Source organism: Lipophrys pholis (assembly GCF_963383615.2).
Source record: "Lipophrys pholis genome assembly, chromosome: 1".
Taxonomy (NCBI): Eukaryota; Metazoa; Chordata; class Actinopteri; order Blenniiformes; family Blenniidae; genus Lipophrys; species Lipophrys pholis.
This window is the reverse complement of record NC_137635.1, coordinates 32,029,107-32,048,689: the sequence shown is the minus strand read 5'-3', so window position 1 is coordinate 32,048,689 and position 19,583 is coordinate 32,029,107. Positions and strand designations below refer to the sequence as shown.

At 40.1% G+C, this 19,583-nt stretch overlaps 1 protein-coding gene across 4 annotated transcripts in view; it reads left to right on the top strand.

Moving 5' to 3' along the window:
* The first annotated feature begins 2,783 nt into the window (after positions 1-2,783).
* LOC308114865 (myosin IXb) overlaps positions 2,784-19,583 on the top strand; it is a 44,111-nt gene continuing 27,311 nt past the window's right edge. For all 4 annotated transcript variants that reach the window (XM_080472098.1, XM_080472100.1, XM_080472097.1 and 1 more), the window contains exons 1-6: positions 2,784-3,101; positions 4,885-5,696; positions 16,798-16,892; positions 17,054-17,116; positions 17,967-18,066; positions 19,483-19,583. In XM_080472098.1, the coding sequence (XP_080328224.1) occupies positions 4,932-5,696; positions 16,798-16,892; positions 17,054-17,116; positions 17,967-18,066; positions 19,483-19,583 (1,124 nt within the window). In that variant the 5' untranslated portion in view covers positions 2,784-3,101; positions 4,885-4,931. The remainder of the gene's footprint in view (positions 3,102-4,884; positions 5,697-16,797; positions 16,893-17,053; positions 17,117-17,966; positions 18,067-19,482) is intronic.

The following is a 19,583-nucleotide window of genomic DNA, read 5'->3' as shown; positions in this document are numbered from 1 at the left end:
TCCACTCGCCTCTTTTCATTCCATCCTTTTCACAGTTTCCCACTTTAGCAAACCCTCTATTGCACATACTTGCACAAAACCCAAACTTCTACCCTGCACAGAACACTTTAGCTAAACAAATGTTCCCTTCACAAGCCAATGCACCACTGCCCCGTGCTCACTTGCCCCCTTCACAAGCCAATGCACCACTGCCCCGTGCTCACTTGCCCCCTTCACAAGCCAATGCACCACTGCCCCGTGCTCACTTGCCCCCTTCACTTCAGCCAGGTGTTGGACATTTTCAACCTGTGCCTGACCCAGGAGTCCAACAGTTTCCATTCCACACACATTTTCTGCCAATGTATCCTCAAGGGTTCCCTTGGACTCACCATCTGCCTGAAGAAAGTGACCCCTGGCCAGGTATGAGTCCGTCGCCGAGTGACCCCAACCCAGGAATGACGCACTCTCAAGAAAGGATGCAGGCGCCGAGTGATCCCAAACCAGGAATGACGCACTCGCAGGAGAGGATGCCCTCGCACAGTGACCCCTGGCCAGGTATGATGCCCTCGCACAGTGATCCCTGGCAGGGGAATTTGCCCTCGCAGAGTGATCCCTGGCCAGGAATGAGTCATTCACAAAGTGATCCCAAGCCGGACATTATACCCTTACCAGAGACTGTGGACTTTATCTCCCCTTTGGCTCAGTCGCACCATTACCTGCACAGCCACCCATTCCATCCTGCTTCCCTACCGAGTCTTCCTCACAGTCACTCACACCATCAGTTGGACGTTTTCCCACCACCAAATACAAAAAGCTAATGGTCTAATTTTTGTACCTCCTTCAGGGTAGTCTGCTGAAACTTGAATAAAATGTTTAAAAACAATTTGCCATGTTGACTTTTTTTTTTATTAAAGATGTCCTAGTCCACATGGGAACTCTACTCAAGTCTTTTCACAAGACATTGCACTTAGGTTTTTTTTTTTTTTTTTTGACTTTGAGCTGCCATTTTCATAAATTTCAGAATTTTAAGGTCTGCTTGTCCAAATGGATGGAAGAAGTCACTCTGGATTAAAATCCATGGAGAATAATATGTGGTCAACTTCTGAAAACTGATTCCTCTCTCCAGCTCGTAGAGTATCTCAGCAGGAACTGTGATGCTGCTGGTCAATGGTAGACTTGGTGCTCATGATGGGAGCAGGGGCTCCAACTCTTGGCTCAAGGAGGTTTAAAGATGCCAGTGAGCCTTCCTGACCTGTAACCTCATGTTAGAGGTCTTTTGCATAACTAGGTGATGCTCTACATTCGTTTCCATTTGAACTAGTATATAATGAAGTAGATGGTCAGCAAAAACTCAGTTCATCCCCAATATGACCTATAATTTCTTGGACTTGCCCATTGAGCTACATATTAAACAACCCAAGAAAGGTTTCCAGTAAAGTCAAAACTTTAAAATTTCCCACCCCAACTAATGCACACTTAAGTGAACATGTGTGACCTTGATGGGTTGTTCCATTTGAAATTTGCTGACACTCCCATGAGAACTTGGGTGATGCTCACTGAAGTTTAAAATCTTCTGGACAAATTAAGTCACTGCAAGCAGCTGTCACACGGAAGCTTTGATTCGGAACATGTTGCACTTCAACTGAACTCTATCTTTAGGGCAATAAACCACACAGGCCACCAAAATACCAACTTCATTCTTGACTTTATCAAACTACCGTCTGCTATATGTATGGATTATAACTTCTAATGGTTTTTAATATTCACTGATGATCCAAAGTATTAAACCTCTGAAAATCAGGAAAATATTTTTGACTTAAGTTCCACAAACCAGGGACATGTTCTAGACTTGGTTTTTTTCCTAAGGTCGAAACATTTTGGGAATTGTTGGCGTTTCTGATCATTACTTTGTTTCATTTAAAGTCTCCATCTTGACTGAAGGAAAATGAGTTAATCAGAGAATCTTACATTGATGAAAACACTCATACATTCTTGACCACGACATCCGCTCACACACCAGCTCTGCCTTCAGCTCTTGTCAGTGGCCTTGTAGAGAACTTCAGCTCTGAAGTTATAAACATCATTGATGGACTTAACTCAAGTCAGAGCTAAAGTTGTCAGTGATGGGAGAAAAACCCCATGGAGGAATGATATACTGTTAAGAGTGCAACCAGGCAGAACACAAGTGGTGAAAATCAAAACTCCACGTTTATTATGACATCTATCAGGACACTACAGGAGTCCAATGGTTTTCATGTGGGGGAATGTTAGTGCCATCCTTTTCTACCTACAAGCAGCACCGGGTGTCCTCCACACACACAAAGCATGTGTAATAACTATTGTTCATCTTATTTCTGAAACAATGGAAGTGAATTATATTATTTTCTATTATAGTTTGCTGTTGTTTTGAAAAGCTCATTGTCATCCAAGATTTGAACCAAAAGGAGCAAAAGGTAAGCTGTAATATCTTAGATTGGTGGTATGTTGCATGTAATGTCAGCGCAATATAACTTGGGTCGCTCATATATGCATTGAACCGAATCTGACTAAACACAGAGCAAAGTAAAGTGGGATACTTGTAATACCACAATTATCCACGGAGGGGCGCTCAGATCTCACAACTCACCTGTACCAACAGATGATTGAAGTATTTATATCTGTACTTTGATGGTGTTAATGTGAATTTCCCGTTTTTTTAAATCTATGGCGTGTGTGTGTGTGTGTGTGTGTGTGTGTGTGTGTGTGTGTGTGTGTGTGTGTGTGCGCGGGCGGGCGTGGGTTTGCGCGCACGCGCGCGCGTGTGTAAATGTAGGAAGTAACTTCAAGACAACTTCACGCGCAGGACGACGGGTTGGAGAGGGAAACCTTCCATTTATCGGGAAAAGTTGTGATTCACCAGGAAAATACCGCCATCGGCCTGGAAAACTACTTTATCGTGTTTTATTTGAAGCAGTGTCCACCTTTTACCCGGTTTCACCTTTGTTGGGGACGCGCAGGTGAAGTCAGGCTGTATTTTTCCTTCAAGTTGTGTGGTTGGGAGTTTCGTTGAGTCGGACCTGGGGTGCGAGGATTTGTCCCGTTTCTCCACTTGTAAACATGAAGTGAGCAGTTTTCTCCCCAAGGTGAGACTTGTTTTTATTATTCTCTGCTGTTTGACGGTCCGTGTGTGAAGTGAGAGAATTTACAGTCTAAATGTGAATTATGGCTCATATTATACATGCGCATGCGTACATGCTGTTGACAGTTTTTTTTGTTTTGATTTATTAGTTTCAATATATTTAGAATTGCCAGATCTTCCTAAAGTTTACCTGCTTGTGCTTGGCATGTATGTATAATTTCAACGTTTTAACTCTGCTGTACTCAAGTACATTTTTCAGGATTTTTAATTTTTCTCTCTCCATGTGACAAATACCTGTACTTTCTCCTACTTAAATTCTTAAAAACAGTTTCTCTCCTTGTCTTAGCCTGGATCAGGACGATTCAGAGCTACAGAAAAGAATCAAAGCAGCTGATCATAACAGCGATTCATACTGAAGTAATCAGATTACATCAGTAATGACTGAATGCCAGAAGTTTAATAATCCAGATCTATCTAAAGTTTTGATTTTAAATCATGATGTTTTTTGTTTGTTTTGTTTTTTTAGTAAAAAGCACAATGTAGTTTTAAGAAATTAAGTGTGTGTGTGTGTGTGTGTGTGTGTGTGTGTGTGTGTGTGTGTGTGTGTGTGTGTGTGTGTGTGTGTGTGTGTGTGTGTGTGTGTGTGTGTGTGTGTGTGTGTGTGTGTGTTATGTTTCAGTGCACTGTGTATTCATGCTTCGCAAAACCAAAATGACAGCATTTTAAATTTGAAAGTAGAGTCAGATAATCCATGATTAATTTACAAAAAAATCAGTGAACTACAAATTTTAAAACAATTAGATCACTTAATATTATGCAGCTTTATCTCTGGCTCAAAGTATTCATATAGTAGTTACAATTGCATGTGAAATGTAAACACCACCACCAACAGAAAAGGTTTGAAATGCTTTTAAAGTGAATTGTGCACAAGTGAAGTTTGAGAACCCCTTTTCCCATTCCCAATGATACCATTTATTATTTTGTATTGGTGTGAGGCAGGGGTGGCAAATGTACGGCTTGTGGTCCGAAATGAGCTCATTTAGGGTTGATCCAGTCTGGCAATTACCTCTGGAATTAGAAAGCATTAACATTTTTCAATAAGAGACCTGAGGTAGTTGTGCCAGCATTGTACTTGCATCACAACCATGCAGTGGTGCACATGCACGCTGCAGGCTGGTGAAAACAGTTTCCCCATACAAACAAATAAATACAAATACATGTCCACTGGATGAGTTGGTTTTAGCACATTTTACAGCATTTTGTACAAGAATGGCGGAATGGGGAAATTCCACTAATTTTACATTAAAAAAAGCAACATTATTAGGTTTTTAGAGAAAAAAAAGGGGGAAATAACTGTTGAGTTTTTCATTATGTTTTCATTAGTCTTCATTAAAACAAAAGAAAATATTTGGATTCGTCATTATTTAAAGGTTATTATTCCATTGTTTTATTTTATTGGTGAATTTGGACTGTATGTTGCCCTTGAAGTACTGTTAGTTTGACACTGCTGATTTGAAGGTTTCACAGTGAGATATTCTTTAAAAGTAACGCAGAAACATCAAATAAGAACAGCTTCAAATTCACTTCACAACAGTTTCACGGCCCTGCAGTCCCAGTGCTGTTAAAACCTCTCCCTAGAGAATCATCTGTTCACAAAGTGCAGTTTAGTGATGACAAGCCACTCATGAGAAAACTTTGTGAGCTGAATCCTACAGGTTTATTTAAAATGAAGTGCAATGGTTGAGTGTAAACGGTCTTTTCCTCTGTTTCACTGTGTTTCCCTGCAGCGGATGTCGGCACAGAGTTATGCTGAAGCTTCCCTCTGAGTATCAGGATGAGCAGTACAGATCGAGCCTGGTCCTTTGAGCAGGATGGAGAGGCCCGTGTGGTGCAGATCTACCCCAGGGTGTCCCAGGACACGGCCGCTTACTGCCCCCTGCAGGTCAGCGGCCGCGACACGGCCAGGGTGGTCATCCACAACGCCGTGGTCACTCTGGGCCTGGACTCCAGCCACACATACGGTCTCCTGGAGGTCAGGGAGAGTGGCGGAGAGGAGACGCCGCTGGACGTCGGGGAGTGCCCTCTGGAGCGTGTCCTGCTGTGGCCCCCGGCGGTGCAGAAGTGGCACCCCCAGATCCAGGGGTACTACTTCATTCTGCAGCAGCAGGCAAATAAAGCAGAAGAGAGGAAGGAGGAGTATGACGACCTCTGCAACCTTCCCTCTGTGACTGAGCAGAGCGTCCTGGAGGCGCTGCGGCAGCGCTTCTACAAGCACAAAATCTACACCTACGCCAGCAACATCCTCTTCGCCGTCAATCCCAATAAGTTCCTGCCGGTTTACTACAATCCCAAGTATGTCAAGATGTACGAGAATCAGCCGCTGGGCAAGCTCAGCCCTCACATATTCGCCATAGCCGACGCGGCCTTCCGCGCCATGCTCAACCGGCACGCCAACCAGTGCATCGTGATTTCTGGCGAGAGCAGCTCGGGGAAAACCGAGAGCAGCAGCTATCTGATTCACTGCCTGACCGCACTCAGCCAGAAGAAATACTCCAGCAGGGTGGAACGAACCATCCTCGGGGCCGGGCCGGTGTTGGAGGTAGGTCACCGTGACGCCAAGCTGCACAACAGCAGGGAAACAACTCCGTCTCTCCAGACGTGTCCTCCATGGGACCCTCGGACGTTTAGCACATTTAACTTCAGCCGGTCAACATTTCTAAATTGTTAGATCGACAAATAAGAGATGTTATTATTCTAATTTGAGATCCAATCATCTTCTATGCGGCCTAATTCAATAGAAAGGCCCCCAAACTAAACTTTGTGCTGTGGAAACCTCCATGAAATATATATATATATTTTTTTTAAAAACAGCCAAAGAGATATTTGACTGTCATCATGTAAAAAAAGAAAATACCAAATGAGTATAGATCAATATCAATTTCAGAGCTAAAAATATATAATTTACACAAATACATGTTTATTAATGTAAAGATTTCCAAAGTGCACTAAAATGTATTATCAATACTGCATAAATATGAGGAAGAAAACCTTATTACAGTTATCTGTCCAATCTATCTTCATTAATAAAGCACTTAAAACAACCACAGAGTGCTGCACACAGAAATAAACAATTTAATAATTTTCTTGTGCAATTTAAAGGGGACATATCATGCTAAATCCACTTTTTTAGCCCTTAAATGCATTTTGTTGTATATTTAGAGTGTTTAGAAGTACAGAAAAGTTCAAAGTAGTCTCTTCAGGTGCTCCGTTGATATCTTTATATTCTGTTTTGGTCATATTTTGCGATCGGTTTCGATTTTTCTATTCTCTATTACGTTTTTTGAACAATGACGTCACAGTATTCTCAGCGGAACTGCCAAATTAGGACATCGACATTTCGAGCAATCCGCCATTTTTGTTTCTCGCTGCGATTTTGTAGTCCAACCGAAGTTACGAGAGGATAAGTCGAAATGTTCGGTTGTTGGATGTAGTAACCCACAAGCTTCGTTACACCGTCTCCCAGCATCAGAACCTTTTTGAAGTGCCTGGTTGAGTTTTATTTTTCACAGAAATGTACCCACATCTGTGGGTAAGGTCATTTTTGTGTGCGCGAAGCACTTCCAGGATGACTGCTTCAGCAACCTCCGCCAGTATAAAGAAGGATTTGCCGAAAGACTTGGTCTGATTGAGCGGTCAGTTCCTTCTATCTATGGAGACGACGAACAGAGCACTTCGGTAAGCTGTATATAACGCTACAAAGTGTGATTATAAGACGTCCCTGTCATTGTTTTGTTAGCATTAGCAGTTGCACCGTCTTCATATGTTAGCGCTGTGTGCTCGTTTTAGATTATAATGTAACTTCTGTGTTAAATAGTCGTTGTAATACAGGCAGTATTGTAGTAGTGGGCATGGATGGAGAAGTTAGTGTAAATATAGTAACACACCATTGCGTTACATCCATATGAAGACGTTGTTCTGCATCATCGTCATTTTCATCTCGCTCCGCCGGGTCCGACTCTGGCTCCAACATGTATGGCTGGATGGACAAATCTTCCGTTGTTGACATTTTGTAAATAATGTGTGAATATAAAGTTTCTGCGCCGCTAGATAATTGTATCTGTTCTATCAAACTACAAAGATGGCCGAACAGGGTGACGTTGAACCGAGTGTCACCTCTGCAACCTGGAGAGGAGGCGGGGTATGAAGTGTCTCATTTGCATTTGAAGAGACCGCCCCAAAACGAGTTGCTCTCAGAAGCACATCAGAAAAGGGGTTGAAAAGGGGCCTGTGGAGCTCTAATAATGAGGAATTCAGATCCAAGCATTGCAGTTTCGCGTTGTATAGACCACAACTGTATGATTTATATGTAAAAAGGAAGGATTTAAAAGCATGATATGTCTCCTTTAAAGTCCAAAATACAAAAATAGTTCAGTTGCATTTTAGCCTGAAAACCAAAGTCAATCATCCACAGAGCAGCTTGACACTTTTCTCCGTGTGCAGAAGTATTTTCAGGTAAGAATTATTGCGACAATTATATGATTTGAGGTAAATACTAACAGTTTAGTACAGGATATTAAGTGTTGTTGCCTTCTCCAAATAACGGTGCTTTTATTTTCCCACGAGCTGCGACTGGGACGGACGTTGTTTTGGGTTGTTTTGTTCTTTTTCCATCACATGTGCATTAGTGTTTACTACCTGCAGCTTGTTGCCTTAGTTTTCTTTCTAATGATTCCAACGGTTTAATTAGGGGTTGTGCCGACTGGCGATCAAATTGATTTCACTGGACTCTTTTAAAAAGTTACTTAGTGACGTAGAGACAAACACATCTGTCTGAAGATATTTTCAATGATGGACTTAATTTTTATTTATCTGCATTTATTTTTATTTTTTTCAAATTTGCATGTTTTTAATGTATTGACATTTTTCTTACATGTTTTCTGTGCCTGTTTTGTCTGGAACCTTAATGCACTGCTGCCTGTTTTGGCCAGGGCATTCTTGAAAATTTAGAAATAAAAAGTAAATTATTGCAACGATTGTGAGGCCCACTGCTCTCCATCACTGCTAAACAGGGAGACCGTAACGTTTCTGAAATGCCCTCGACTGCGTTTGTTATGAAAACGGTCCCACACGAGAGTTAATCTGTGCTGGAATGTAAAATGACGCTATTTTCGAGTTTGTCAGTGTGTAAATGTAAACGGAAGCTCTCCCTCCAATTGGTCTTGGAAATTGTTCACAATAGTAAACCAAAAAGTGTGCTGTGCAGTCGACTTAACTCAAAATGCTCCAAGAATACGACCCCTAAAAATGTAATTAGACAGAAATTTAAGTTGTTTTTTTATAATGAACAGATAGTTTTACAATGGATGTAATCCGACATGGCAACGTACATCATGACAGAGACGTTTATAACGCTTGTATGCACAGTCTGTGATGTATACCCTGCCATCGCCCAGCTGGGATTGGCCCCAGCAACCCGTGAACCTAAACAGGATAAAGATGGATGGATGGAACGTTATTGCAGGAGCAGTGGAAAAGAATCTTTTTGTTCACAGGAAGTGAAAACACACTTTAAATAGCACCAACCATAGTTGAGCTGAAAGCAAGAGTGTCGAAACCTTTTTTTTTTTTATTGAGCTGGCACTGCGTTAGTCGTTGACACGACACTGAGACCAGAGATCAGTGATACCGCAGATAAAAATAGCTGCCACATTGTGAGCTATTGGTATTCAATGGTTTTTAATTCTATCATGTTACCGTTCCAGTTGATTCAATTTCAGTTCGACACCCCAGATCTAGAGCGTAAAGACCAAAGTTCCTCTGTTTCTGCTGCAGGCTGAGGAGAGTTTTGTCAAGCAGATGGAGAAGCGGCTTCACACCGAGCTCCTGAGTCACAGGTTTAGTTAGTTTTTTCTTGTTTCATGGCTGCAGCCAACGTTCAACATGAAGCTCGCTCTGTTTATTTTTTTTAATCATGCAAATAATCACCAGCAAGTTACTGATAAAGAAACCTCAGCACTTCCTGCAGCAAATATATCAGTGGAACAGTCAGAGGACTCAGTGTTCGATTCCAACCAGGGGTGAGAGCAACTTTACTTTGCATGTGTCCTTTACTTTGCATTTCCTTTTTTTTTTAACTGTTATTTAACCAGACAGATCAACAAGAAAAAATTGTTATTGACAAAAGCACATTTTTTAACTGAATGCACTGGCCATTAAATCAAATTACATATATGTAATTAAATATAAGTTACACAATCTTTAAGTGTTTTATGTATGTCAATTTCAGGCTCCATTACTCAAAAAATAGCCAATTGATGCACAATGGCAGCCACTTTTGGATATATTCATGACACATTCACATGTGGATTCATTTATTTATGTGGTTTCTATAAAATATTGAGAGTTCACCTTGTTGGTCTAAAAGACTTTTTGATTGGCAAAGTGCAGCCGAAAGATGGAATATGAAGTGTGTGAACATTTACCGGCGTGAATAAGGACGACGCAAACAATGCCGCGTTTTTATCGCACGTGTGTCTTTCGACAGTTTGTGTGAATGAGAAACACTTTGTGTAACACAAGGCTGGAGTTTTCTGGAGGTTTTTCACAGCAGCTGAGTAACCGGACACATCAGCCCTCTTCTCCCTCCCTCCCTCCCCTCCTCTCTCGCTTTCTGTTTCTGTTGCTGTTGCACAACAACATAACATCTAACTGCCGTGTGAAACGCTGAGTTTTGGAGACAGTTCAGCCTTTCAGAGCCTCAAAACTTCTGTTTGCTGCTGAGCTGGCAAGAGCCATGAATATTAATTTAAAAGTGCAAATAAGAACTTCACTTTTTGAAAACTGTTCTGAGGACAATTGACATTTAAACTAATATGTTTGTTTTATTGTAGTGTCAATAGCTGGCATTCAGTTTAGTGTGTGTAGATTACTCAGAGTATTAGTTACCTCTTAACTGTCGGATGTTTTATTTGCCAGTTGCTTTTAAATTATGTATTTAGAGCACATTTTTCAGACAATCAAGTGTCTGGTGAATTGTTTTTTTAAACAGAATTGTCGATAGAAAACAGGAATTCTATACAGAAAGTCTCATTAAAAAAAAAAGATTGAAAATGTTAGTCAATCAGTCGTAATTGAGGATATTTAAAGGGCCATTTCTATAATAAATAAATCAAACATATCTCAATATCTCGACATACAGAATTCAACAATTTGGACAAATCTCTCAGAAGATTTTTGTAAAAGATAACCTATAACCTATTGTGTGTACCACCAGTAATTGTATTAATTGATCTGGATATAACTGTTAAGAAGCATCATGTGTATTTTGATTAAATTGTACAATTATTGATTTGGAAGAAATACAGAAATTACCACAGATGGTCACTCCCCCAATAAAGATTATTAACATCAATTTACAAGCTACAAACTTGCAAATCAAAAGGTTCAATTAGAGTAAAGAGCAGGGATATTAGAATACTAATTTATATTGTTGGTGACTCGTTTTAAAGGTGGGAAAGTAGATCATGTGGTGTAAATTGTATTTGAATGAGGAAAATCACACACTTGGGGCAAAAAATATACTTATATCCCCCAAAAACTACTTAATCTTTTTTTCCCACATCTGATATCACATAATCATTTGAACTTTTTTACTGCCGTGATACCACAGAAATTGTGTATTATATTGAATATACTACATGCATACATATCTATATTTTTGTGTTGCTTTAATACAACCAAAGACGTTTCTTTGATTATCAGTAACACTGATCTTTATGCATTATTCTTTTTCGTGCCAGGCCAAATCCTAACAGTTCTACTTATTTATAGTTGATTACAGGAATGTGAGTCGTTGTAATTATTATTATAATTACAATAAACCAACAGATAATAATCCCACCTCCGGTCAGGAGGACTTGAAAACAAGACCTCCAAAACCTAAGACCAGATTAGTCATTTATGAGCTCCCAGCAGGGTTTTCTAATTTTCTGTGAGTTAAATCCCACAACCAGCACAATAACTATTTTATTTATGCTGCATTTGAAAGTACCGGCTCCAGTTTGTCACTTTGAATTATTTGACTCTGCCCCAGCTCCAGGAATATGGACTCACAATGCGTAAAGCAGGAAGATGTCTATTCCTGGGGTTTTTGTGTGCATATTGTTTTTCATCAGTGAGGTAGTTAAGCTTTCACAAGGATCCCTTACCGATCACGCACATCGAACCACGCACACACAATCTCATGGGAGGCAGCCTTTATCAGGCAGTGTCGAAATATGGATTCTCGTACAATGAACTGAACAAGTAGAGTTTGTGATTTTAATCTGGTGAATGGACCTTTTCTGGCCTTTTTACGTGTCCCAATCAGCTTTTTAGAGAACTGCAGCTGTAACATGAATAGAGGGTTGTTGTTGTTGTTGTTTTTTATCCAAGTGTAATTTGCTGTTTTTGTCTTTTTTTAGCTGAATAAGTGTTAACCGGTATCTAACATCAGTGTTCCTCACCTGTCTGCACTTACACTATTTCCACATTATTTAGACTTGCGGAAACTGCTAATTGCTTTCATTGGTTTGTTGGTGAAAGGGGGGTGTGTGTGGCTTCGCTGTAAAGTTTGAGTAAACAGAGACGAGAGAGTCTACAGCTCGTCTTGGAGACGATCTGAGCTGCAAGGAAAACGATGGAAGGGAACGAGAGGCTGTAAACGCTGCTGAAAATGCTGTAGTGTTTACTGCAGGTATGTGGTGGCCTGCTGTAAACACGTAAAACTCAAAAAATGTGCCATGGTAATTATGGACGCACAAGTGAGAAACAAGTTATTTGTGTGACTTTATAAAACAAACAAATTACAAGATAATGTGAAGATTTGTTGTTGAGGTCAAAACGACGTCAGAAGCACGTGTTCAGTCCTGTAATACTCCTTCGTTGCAGGTTAAGGGAGAAGTGGTTGTATTCAGTCAGCGTTTCAACTTGTTAATGTCTTCATCACAAAGGACGGATACTGATCAGACGCATGTCCACTTCAGTCACTCTTCTCTCTCCTCCTCCTGGGTCAGTGTCCAGAAAAGGCTTCAAGATAGTCCGAACCAACCGGGACTGTAAGCTTCATTAGATAGAAAAGTTGAAGCCAAGCTTTAAGTAGAGACTATGTTTGAGCTGAACTGAAACTAGGAGCTGCTTCCTCATGAGAAGAGTCTGCTGGATGAATGCTCTGCCTCCTACTCTGCTTTTAGAAAACCTCGGAACCTCCAGTAGAACCTCCAGATTCTGAGAACCAAGTGTTCTTCTGGGCTGAAATGGGAATAGCAGCTCTTTAAGATATGATGGAGTCTAGCTGTTTAGAGCTTTTTAAGTTAAAGGAAGAATTGAAGTAAATATTGATGGATTATTTCCTTAAATTTGGTCGCAGCATTGTCTGACAGGCGTCTTGTTTATTTTAATTTCTTACCAGATGAAGCCAGTAAATGTAAATTCAAGCCATATCAGGAAGAGTTGTCAGGAAAAAAAAGTTCACTGATCAGGATCTGTCGTGAGAACACGGTCTGAGTGGGTTGATTCTCTTTCTAAAAGAAAAGTGTGTAGTCAGAGTGCACACGTCTGCCAGTGTTTGGCTTTGCTGTAATGTGCTATCGAATTAGAGAATTGTACTTTGGACATGTTGCTTTTCATTTGAATTTGTTAGAGTTTAGGAGAAATGAGCAACTAAATGAAGCAGAATTTTAGGCCTAATGTTTTTTTTTTTTTTTCTAGTTTTATTGTGAAACTACAAGTTAAGTGTACATGATGTTCACAGTATGATTAATCAGTGGTGTCCAAACAAAGGGATTTACCTTTCTTAAGAGGCAATCTCAGAGTATCCAAGGAAAAAAAAAAAAAAGGTCTGCCACTGAAGTGTTGATACGGATCACTATGGCAGTTTCTGTGAAGCAACTTTTTCCTATCTTGTGATTTCCTTTCTGCTCATGAATCACTCCTCCGGTTTTGTTCCTTTTTCTGTGTTGTCAAGCACAGATTTTCTCTCCTTTTATCAGTCTGACTGTGTTGACTTGCGTCACAATAGCGGCTTGCGTATACAATGCCTATTTTAATCCTCGTGGTTAATGAGTGCGTCAAAGAAGGCTTCAGCTTGCTTGATTCTGAAATTAGGGACCATTAATAAGCCTCAGGTGATGACTCCTCCACCGAAACAAACCTTTGTGTTTTTTTATTTTGAACTGGGTGTTTGGCGATCAGGAGGCCCGGCACGGTGCAGCTCAGGGGGAATGTGCAGGGCGTTGTCTGTCAGGGAATACCGAGGAGAGGAGAGAAACGAGAACGTGTCGGAACAGGCTCGGCCAGGTCTGCTGGCAAACCTGCGCAACAGAGAGTAAATCACTGCCCCGCTCTCTGTTTTAAACCACTGTCTCTCTCTCGCAGGCTCTGCTTCTCGTCCCTGCTTCCCCCAGCGATGTTTACCTCGAAGGATCTGCGACTGAATTTCACACGAGATTTCAGTCCTTTGTTTCCATATACTTGGCGCCAGATGCATCAGGTGTTAATATGTGAAGCAGCGCCGGCCAGGAAATAGCAAGTTAATTCTTCTGTCACTGCTTTGTGAAAGAGTCTTCAGTTTTCTTTTTATTAAAGTTTTCCATTGATTCAAAAAGTTAAAAAATAAATAAATCCATATCACAAACAGTTATAAAATCATTGGTGCGCCTGATTCCATGCCAGACACCTGCCAAGTGCAGAAAGAATTTCATCTGATCGCTGTGACAAATTGTAATTAATTGGAGACGCGACAATGCGGAAATATGCACATTTGCACAAATAATCATTTGGAATCAGACTGATCAGGTTCTTTGTCTAAGTTCTACGAATGTTGCATAAACTGTTCCCACAGAAGAAATCCCATAATGCAAACAAAAGAAGCAAAAGAGAAGTGCAACTAACCTGTTGGAATATATTATATATTACAATGATCCTAGTTGAAGTTGCGACTACGAGATGGACATACTGTATGTGAGAAACAATCTTCCCTTTGAGTCATCCTGAATTTGTGCGTCGTCTTATGTTCACCCCAATGTTTTATAAACATAAACAAAAATGTGGATCAAAATTCACCTGGATTTCACATGCTAGTTGCAGAATATTTGCTCAACGTCACTTGATACTCTCAGATAAAAACATGGAAAAAAGGAAAATATATTGACTGAAAAAATACAAGTGATTTTGTTACAGAAAAGGATATTTCCTCCTCTATGTTTACAAAAAGAAAATCATTGACACTAACCTGCATGCACACCTGGGTCAGAGCGACCATGAGCAGCCAAACCTGTAGGGGGCAGTGTAATGAGAAGCATGAATGAGAATCACTGTTTTTCAAATACCTGGGTACGTGTAAACGTGGCCTCAATAGAGCTGAGAAAAACCCGTTCTTCAATTGGATGCTTGTTCTCACGTGGACGATCTCACTACTAATGTACACAGAAGTTCTTGTGAGATTTTAAAGCTGCTTTGTGTTGATGTAGGAATTTCTTTCAAAGAATCTAAATATACATTACAATTCTTGCATGATTTTTTTTTGGTAAATAGCTGGAAAAAACAAACAAACACACTCATTACAATCTTTTGACTGACTAATATATAAAATACTTTATATAGACTGAGTCATTTTAACATAAATGTTTTTGCTCTTGATAATACTGGCTGGTAAAATGAAATCTAATAGACTCTACATAAACATGGACTCTGCAATTCCCACGTAATAGATCAAGCTTTGTTTAGATAATGATTTAGGTAATTTTAACTTAGCCTACATTATACAACTGTTATTTTTAAATATAAAAAATTCTTGCGTTTGTTTCGATTTTTCAGCCTTGAAATAAATTCCTTCAGCCATGACTTGAGGGTATCGCAAAACATCTTCCTTTTGTTTTAGTTCTCTTCGTTTTCTTTCTTTGATATGACAACATAGGCTACAGCGATGTTGTGAGAATTGTTAATTGTTGTCACATCTGTGGCTGAGTTGAGTGTGTTGTCGCCGACACTGCAGCACAGGAATGCTTTGAATCCCAAATGCTGTTAAATGTGTTTTTAATTTGAAATATATTTAGCTGCATTACGGACTGCATTAACCTTTTGTGTGAAAAACACGGTGCCCACCAGGACCGTGTGGTGTTTTTCCAACAATAAATTGTGGATTAGACTCTCTTTGTCTTCTCCATCTTCTTATATTACTCGCTTCAGGGTATTTTGTAGGATGTTGAGTGTCATAAGATGCATTAATCATCAGATTAAAATGAACCCCATAACTCCTGTGTCCCTGATTATTAGGACGCTTTTCCAAGTTACTGTTATCTGGATGTTTGAGATATTTTTACTTCATAGTGGAACTATTTATGTTTAGTGACATTAAAAAGACAAGAAAAGGAAGAGCAGGTATCTCTTTCTCTGTACCCCCCAAATGAAAATCCATCCTACCGCTTTGGGCCAGTATCCTGGGGAAAAACAACCCTGGTCTTATATTCAAACCAGTATAATAATGCTTACATGTGATAAGCAGAGCAGCAGTATGATAACGCCACAACACTTGGTTTTGGGGTGTTAAGCAACCCCAACATCACTTTAAGAGGTTTTGACACCTTGAAACGAACCAGACTTGGCAGCTATGATACTGCTGTTTATGTGTTTCGCATCTCTGAGAAATCTTTACGGAGGATTTCGCCGTCTGCTGCGATTCAGCCGAGTCCTGATCCCCGAGCTGCAGTAAACCTTCCAGAGGGTCCAGATCTCCACACGTATACGTGTTTGTGATATAGCACTTTTTAGAATATACGGAAAAATCTAAAAGAAACACCTTCATCGCCGTGTCCAGCAGGAGATTAGACCCCAAACCCGAGAGGGCAAACACCTGTTTTCCAACTACCATCTGCTTGTTTTTCTCCCCACATCTCTTTCACTCTTGTCCAGACTCTCTATGTAAATGTCACTGATAAGGAACTCAAGAGAAGGTTCCTGCACATCTGCTCTGTATGCATGCACTGAGGTGCACAGAATCTGGAACATTCCTGTGATTTCAAAGCCATTCCTGACGGCGTGTGATCAGAGCAGTCTGCAGGTCTACCTCGCCATCTGTGCAGACGATGCTCCAGCCTGTTAGGACAGGACCCTCAGCAGAGCTCCAGTTAGGATGATGTGGGCGCAGTTTGGGGCTTTTCTACTCCATCAAGCTTGACTTATAAAAAGGAGAAGCTTATTGGCCCTCTTCTAACTCCTCGAGAGCTCGTGCCAGCAGGCCCTGCCACTTTTTAGCTGAGCTTATATACATATGAGACCAACATTAGGGTTCCTCTGGTGCTGCAGAACATATTTTAATGGACTTTTCCCAGATTAAACAGTGAATTTGTTAAAGTGTCCTGTGTGTGTGGGGGGCGGGGGGACCGGGTTAGGGGGATACCTTTTGTTTGCATGAATTTGCATTCATTTCAAATGTTTAAGGGAACTCACTATAATGATAAAAATAAGCTTCATTGCAAAACCATAAGTGCAACAAATACAGCACTTGTATACTGTTATGTCAGATATTTCAAATTAAAAGGATCTATTTGCAGGAGCGTCCCACCTTCCACAAACGGTGTGTTTGAAAGCCCCTCTCTGCCCGTGTCTGTGGGAAACATTTCTGTATTTGTTTGAGAGAAAACGGTTCTTCATGTCTTCAACAGGCCTTCGGCAATGCCAGGAGTGCAGATAACAACAACTCCAGTCGCTTTGGGAAGTTTATTCAGCTCAACTACCTGGAGAGTGGCGTCATCAGAGGGTGAGGCTTTTTCTGCAGCTCGGTTCACCTTTTTCAGTTGGTCAATACAGTATATTTTTATCATTCAGGCATTCATTTTGCCTCTCGTGTCTTATTTGTTCAGTGTCAGCATCCTCTGCGACGTTTCACCGATTTTGTTTCCATTCTGCCGTGTTTTACAGGGCAGTCATTGAAAAGTACCTATTGGAAAAAAGCCGACTGGTGTCCCGGGATAAGAACGAGAGGTATGACTAAGACTCAAGAAGAGACAAACATAGAAAAGCTGCTTCACAAATGCATAAACAGTAACACCGCTATAACTGCACCAAAATGATTGCAAAAGCTGCCACATCAATTCCAAAGCAACAACCGGATTTCGGAAGTAAAAACACAAATGGATAAGGAACAGTCATGATGAAATGACTGTAAAGCACACAAATGCAAAACTCTACAAGAGAGGTACAAAAGCCACAACACCTATATAAACCCAGACGACAAATGCAAAAGCGGTAAACAGACAGGCATAAACAATAACACCAATGAATGAGCAACAGCACGAATACAAAACCTACAAGACAGATACAACAACTACAAAAAAGATTGCTAGTCCTGCTACGCCCGTGCAAAAGTTACAACGAAAAGCCACAATGTAAGTTTAAGGAACAACATGAATGAACTAAAACAAAAACACTAAAGCAACCACACAAAGTCAAAAGGTCCACACAAACACACTAGTTCAAGGTTCACAGCCTGAAAGCAAAAGCCAGAATATGAATAGAAAAGCTACAACGATGAGATGAGTGAGCAGTATCTGCTTATGTGTGATGGTCATGAGGGATTATTGTTGGTGTTTGAATATAATAATGATTTGATGGGAAAATGCAGCAAAAGTGCAGTTGACGTAGCAACATGCCATTTTGTCTCTGGTGCACTTTTCTTTCTTCTTGCCAAACTTCTGGAGTCTCATCACAGAAACAGTTCCCTCAACATCTCAGTCCACTAATGCAGCTTTTATCTTTCACATTGCAATGACCTGCGGAGCCTCCGTATTAGTATTGGCTGTGACACACACAGTGTTCCCTCTGTGACTTGTAGGAACTACCACGTCTTCTACTACCTGCTGATGGGCGCGTCCAGAGACGAGCAGAAGGAGTTCCACCTGCTGAAGCCACAGGATTATCTCTACCTCAAGCAGGTTGGCCTTTGATTTTTACTACAGCAGCGACACGGAAAGAGACTGAAACCATGAATCATTAAATGGGGGGAAAACACTGGTTGATTATTTATGGGAACTCAACCGCATGGTCTCGAAACCTTCCAGCATGTCAAAGCAGATAAGTGAAACTGATTTGAAGATAATGCAGAAGCATTATCTCCAAAACAACATTGTCATGTGGAGGATTTAACAATCGTTTCAACATTTGTAATGATATTTCAGTGAAAACCTTGACATACTTTACCATTTTCTGCTGTTTATAAATGAAAATGCTGCTTTCAGATTGACTTTAGACTGAAAACACAGAGACCGGCTGAAGAGTGATCTTTGCTTGGGATTTTTCACTTTATAATCACACCGCAGCAACCGTCATTCGTCACACTTTCACCCAAATAAAACAGGATAAAAACAGTCCAAGTCTGCAATGTAAGTGACCGTAACAGGCTGAGACTGCACCTGTAGAAGAAAAGAGAATTCACCAGTTTTACCTGCAGTTTCCTGAAAAGACACAAGTAAACCAGGAGTGTCCAACTTTATGGCAGTGACCACTGAAGTGTCCAGTCAAGATGACCTCGCAAAGTGAAAAACAATACATACAACCTTAAATTATTTTAATCAATTTAACTGGGATTCTTTTTTTTTTTTTACACGGGTGATTGTGGCGTTTGGATTAAATAAAGATGAAACACCTGAGCTTAACAAAATATTATGAAATATCCCTCTTTATTTTTTATTTTCAAAGCTTTCAAACTGAAATTATAAACAATTAAAAAAAGGGAGGGATTAAATATTTCTGTTTATGTGTAATGAATCAAAGTTTGTTCGCTTTTCTTTACTGTGTTTTTTTTTTTTCACTTTCACTTGTTCTTTCCATAATGGTTCTGCTTTGGTATGTAAAGTTAATCTAATCCTTGAAAAGCTTTAAATCAGATTTTGACGTGATTTGAAATGTAAAGAATCATATTGACCCACTTACACTACAGTTGCATTAACATCAGGTTTGTGTAGGGGTTGTTGTTGTTGTTGTTGTTGTTTTTCTTAACCTAACAACATTACAAAGTAAAACTCACAATGCATTAACTTCCACAACTGTGAACTGTGATTTTGTTTTGGAGTAATTTTTTGACTGATTTCTTACTTAAAAATATAATTTTGTTCATCACTGTGGCCATAAATTTTAATTGCATTTATTAATGATGTATTAAGGCTCGCAGACATTTTAAAAAGTAACATTGCTGTTTAAAAAACCCCCAAAAAACCTTGAATATAACCACAGTGAGAGACCACAGAGAAAGATTTAAAATAAAAGTTTGTATTCCATGTGTTTAGAATTTAGATTGACAGTTTAGTCTGTATCCATGCATATCTTTATTTTTCTGTCTGTCTGGTCTACAGGAAGACCTCCATTTGGACCTTGAGAAAAAATGTGGGAATGAGTTCAAGAGGCTCCATCAGGCCATGGAGATGGTTGGTTTCCTGTCCTCCACTAAGAAACA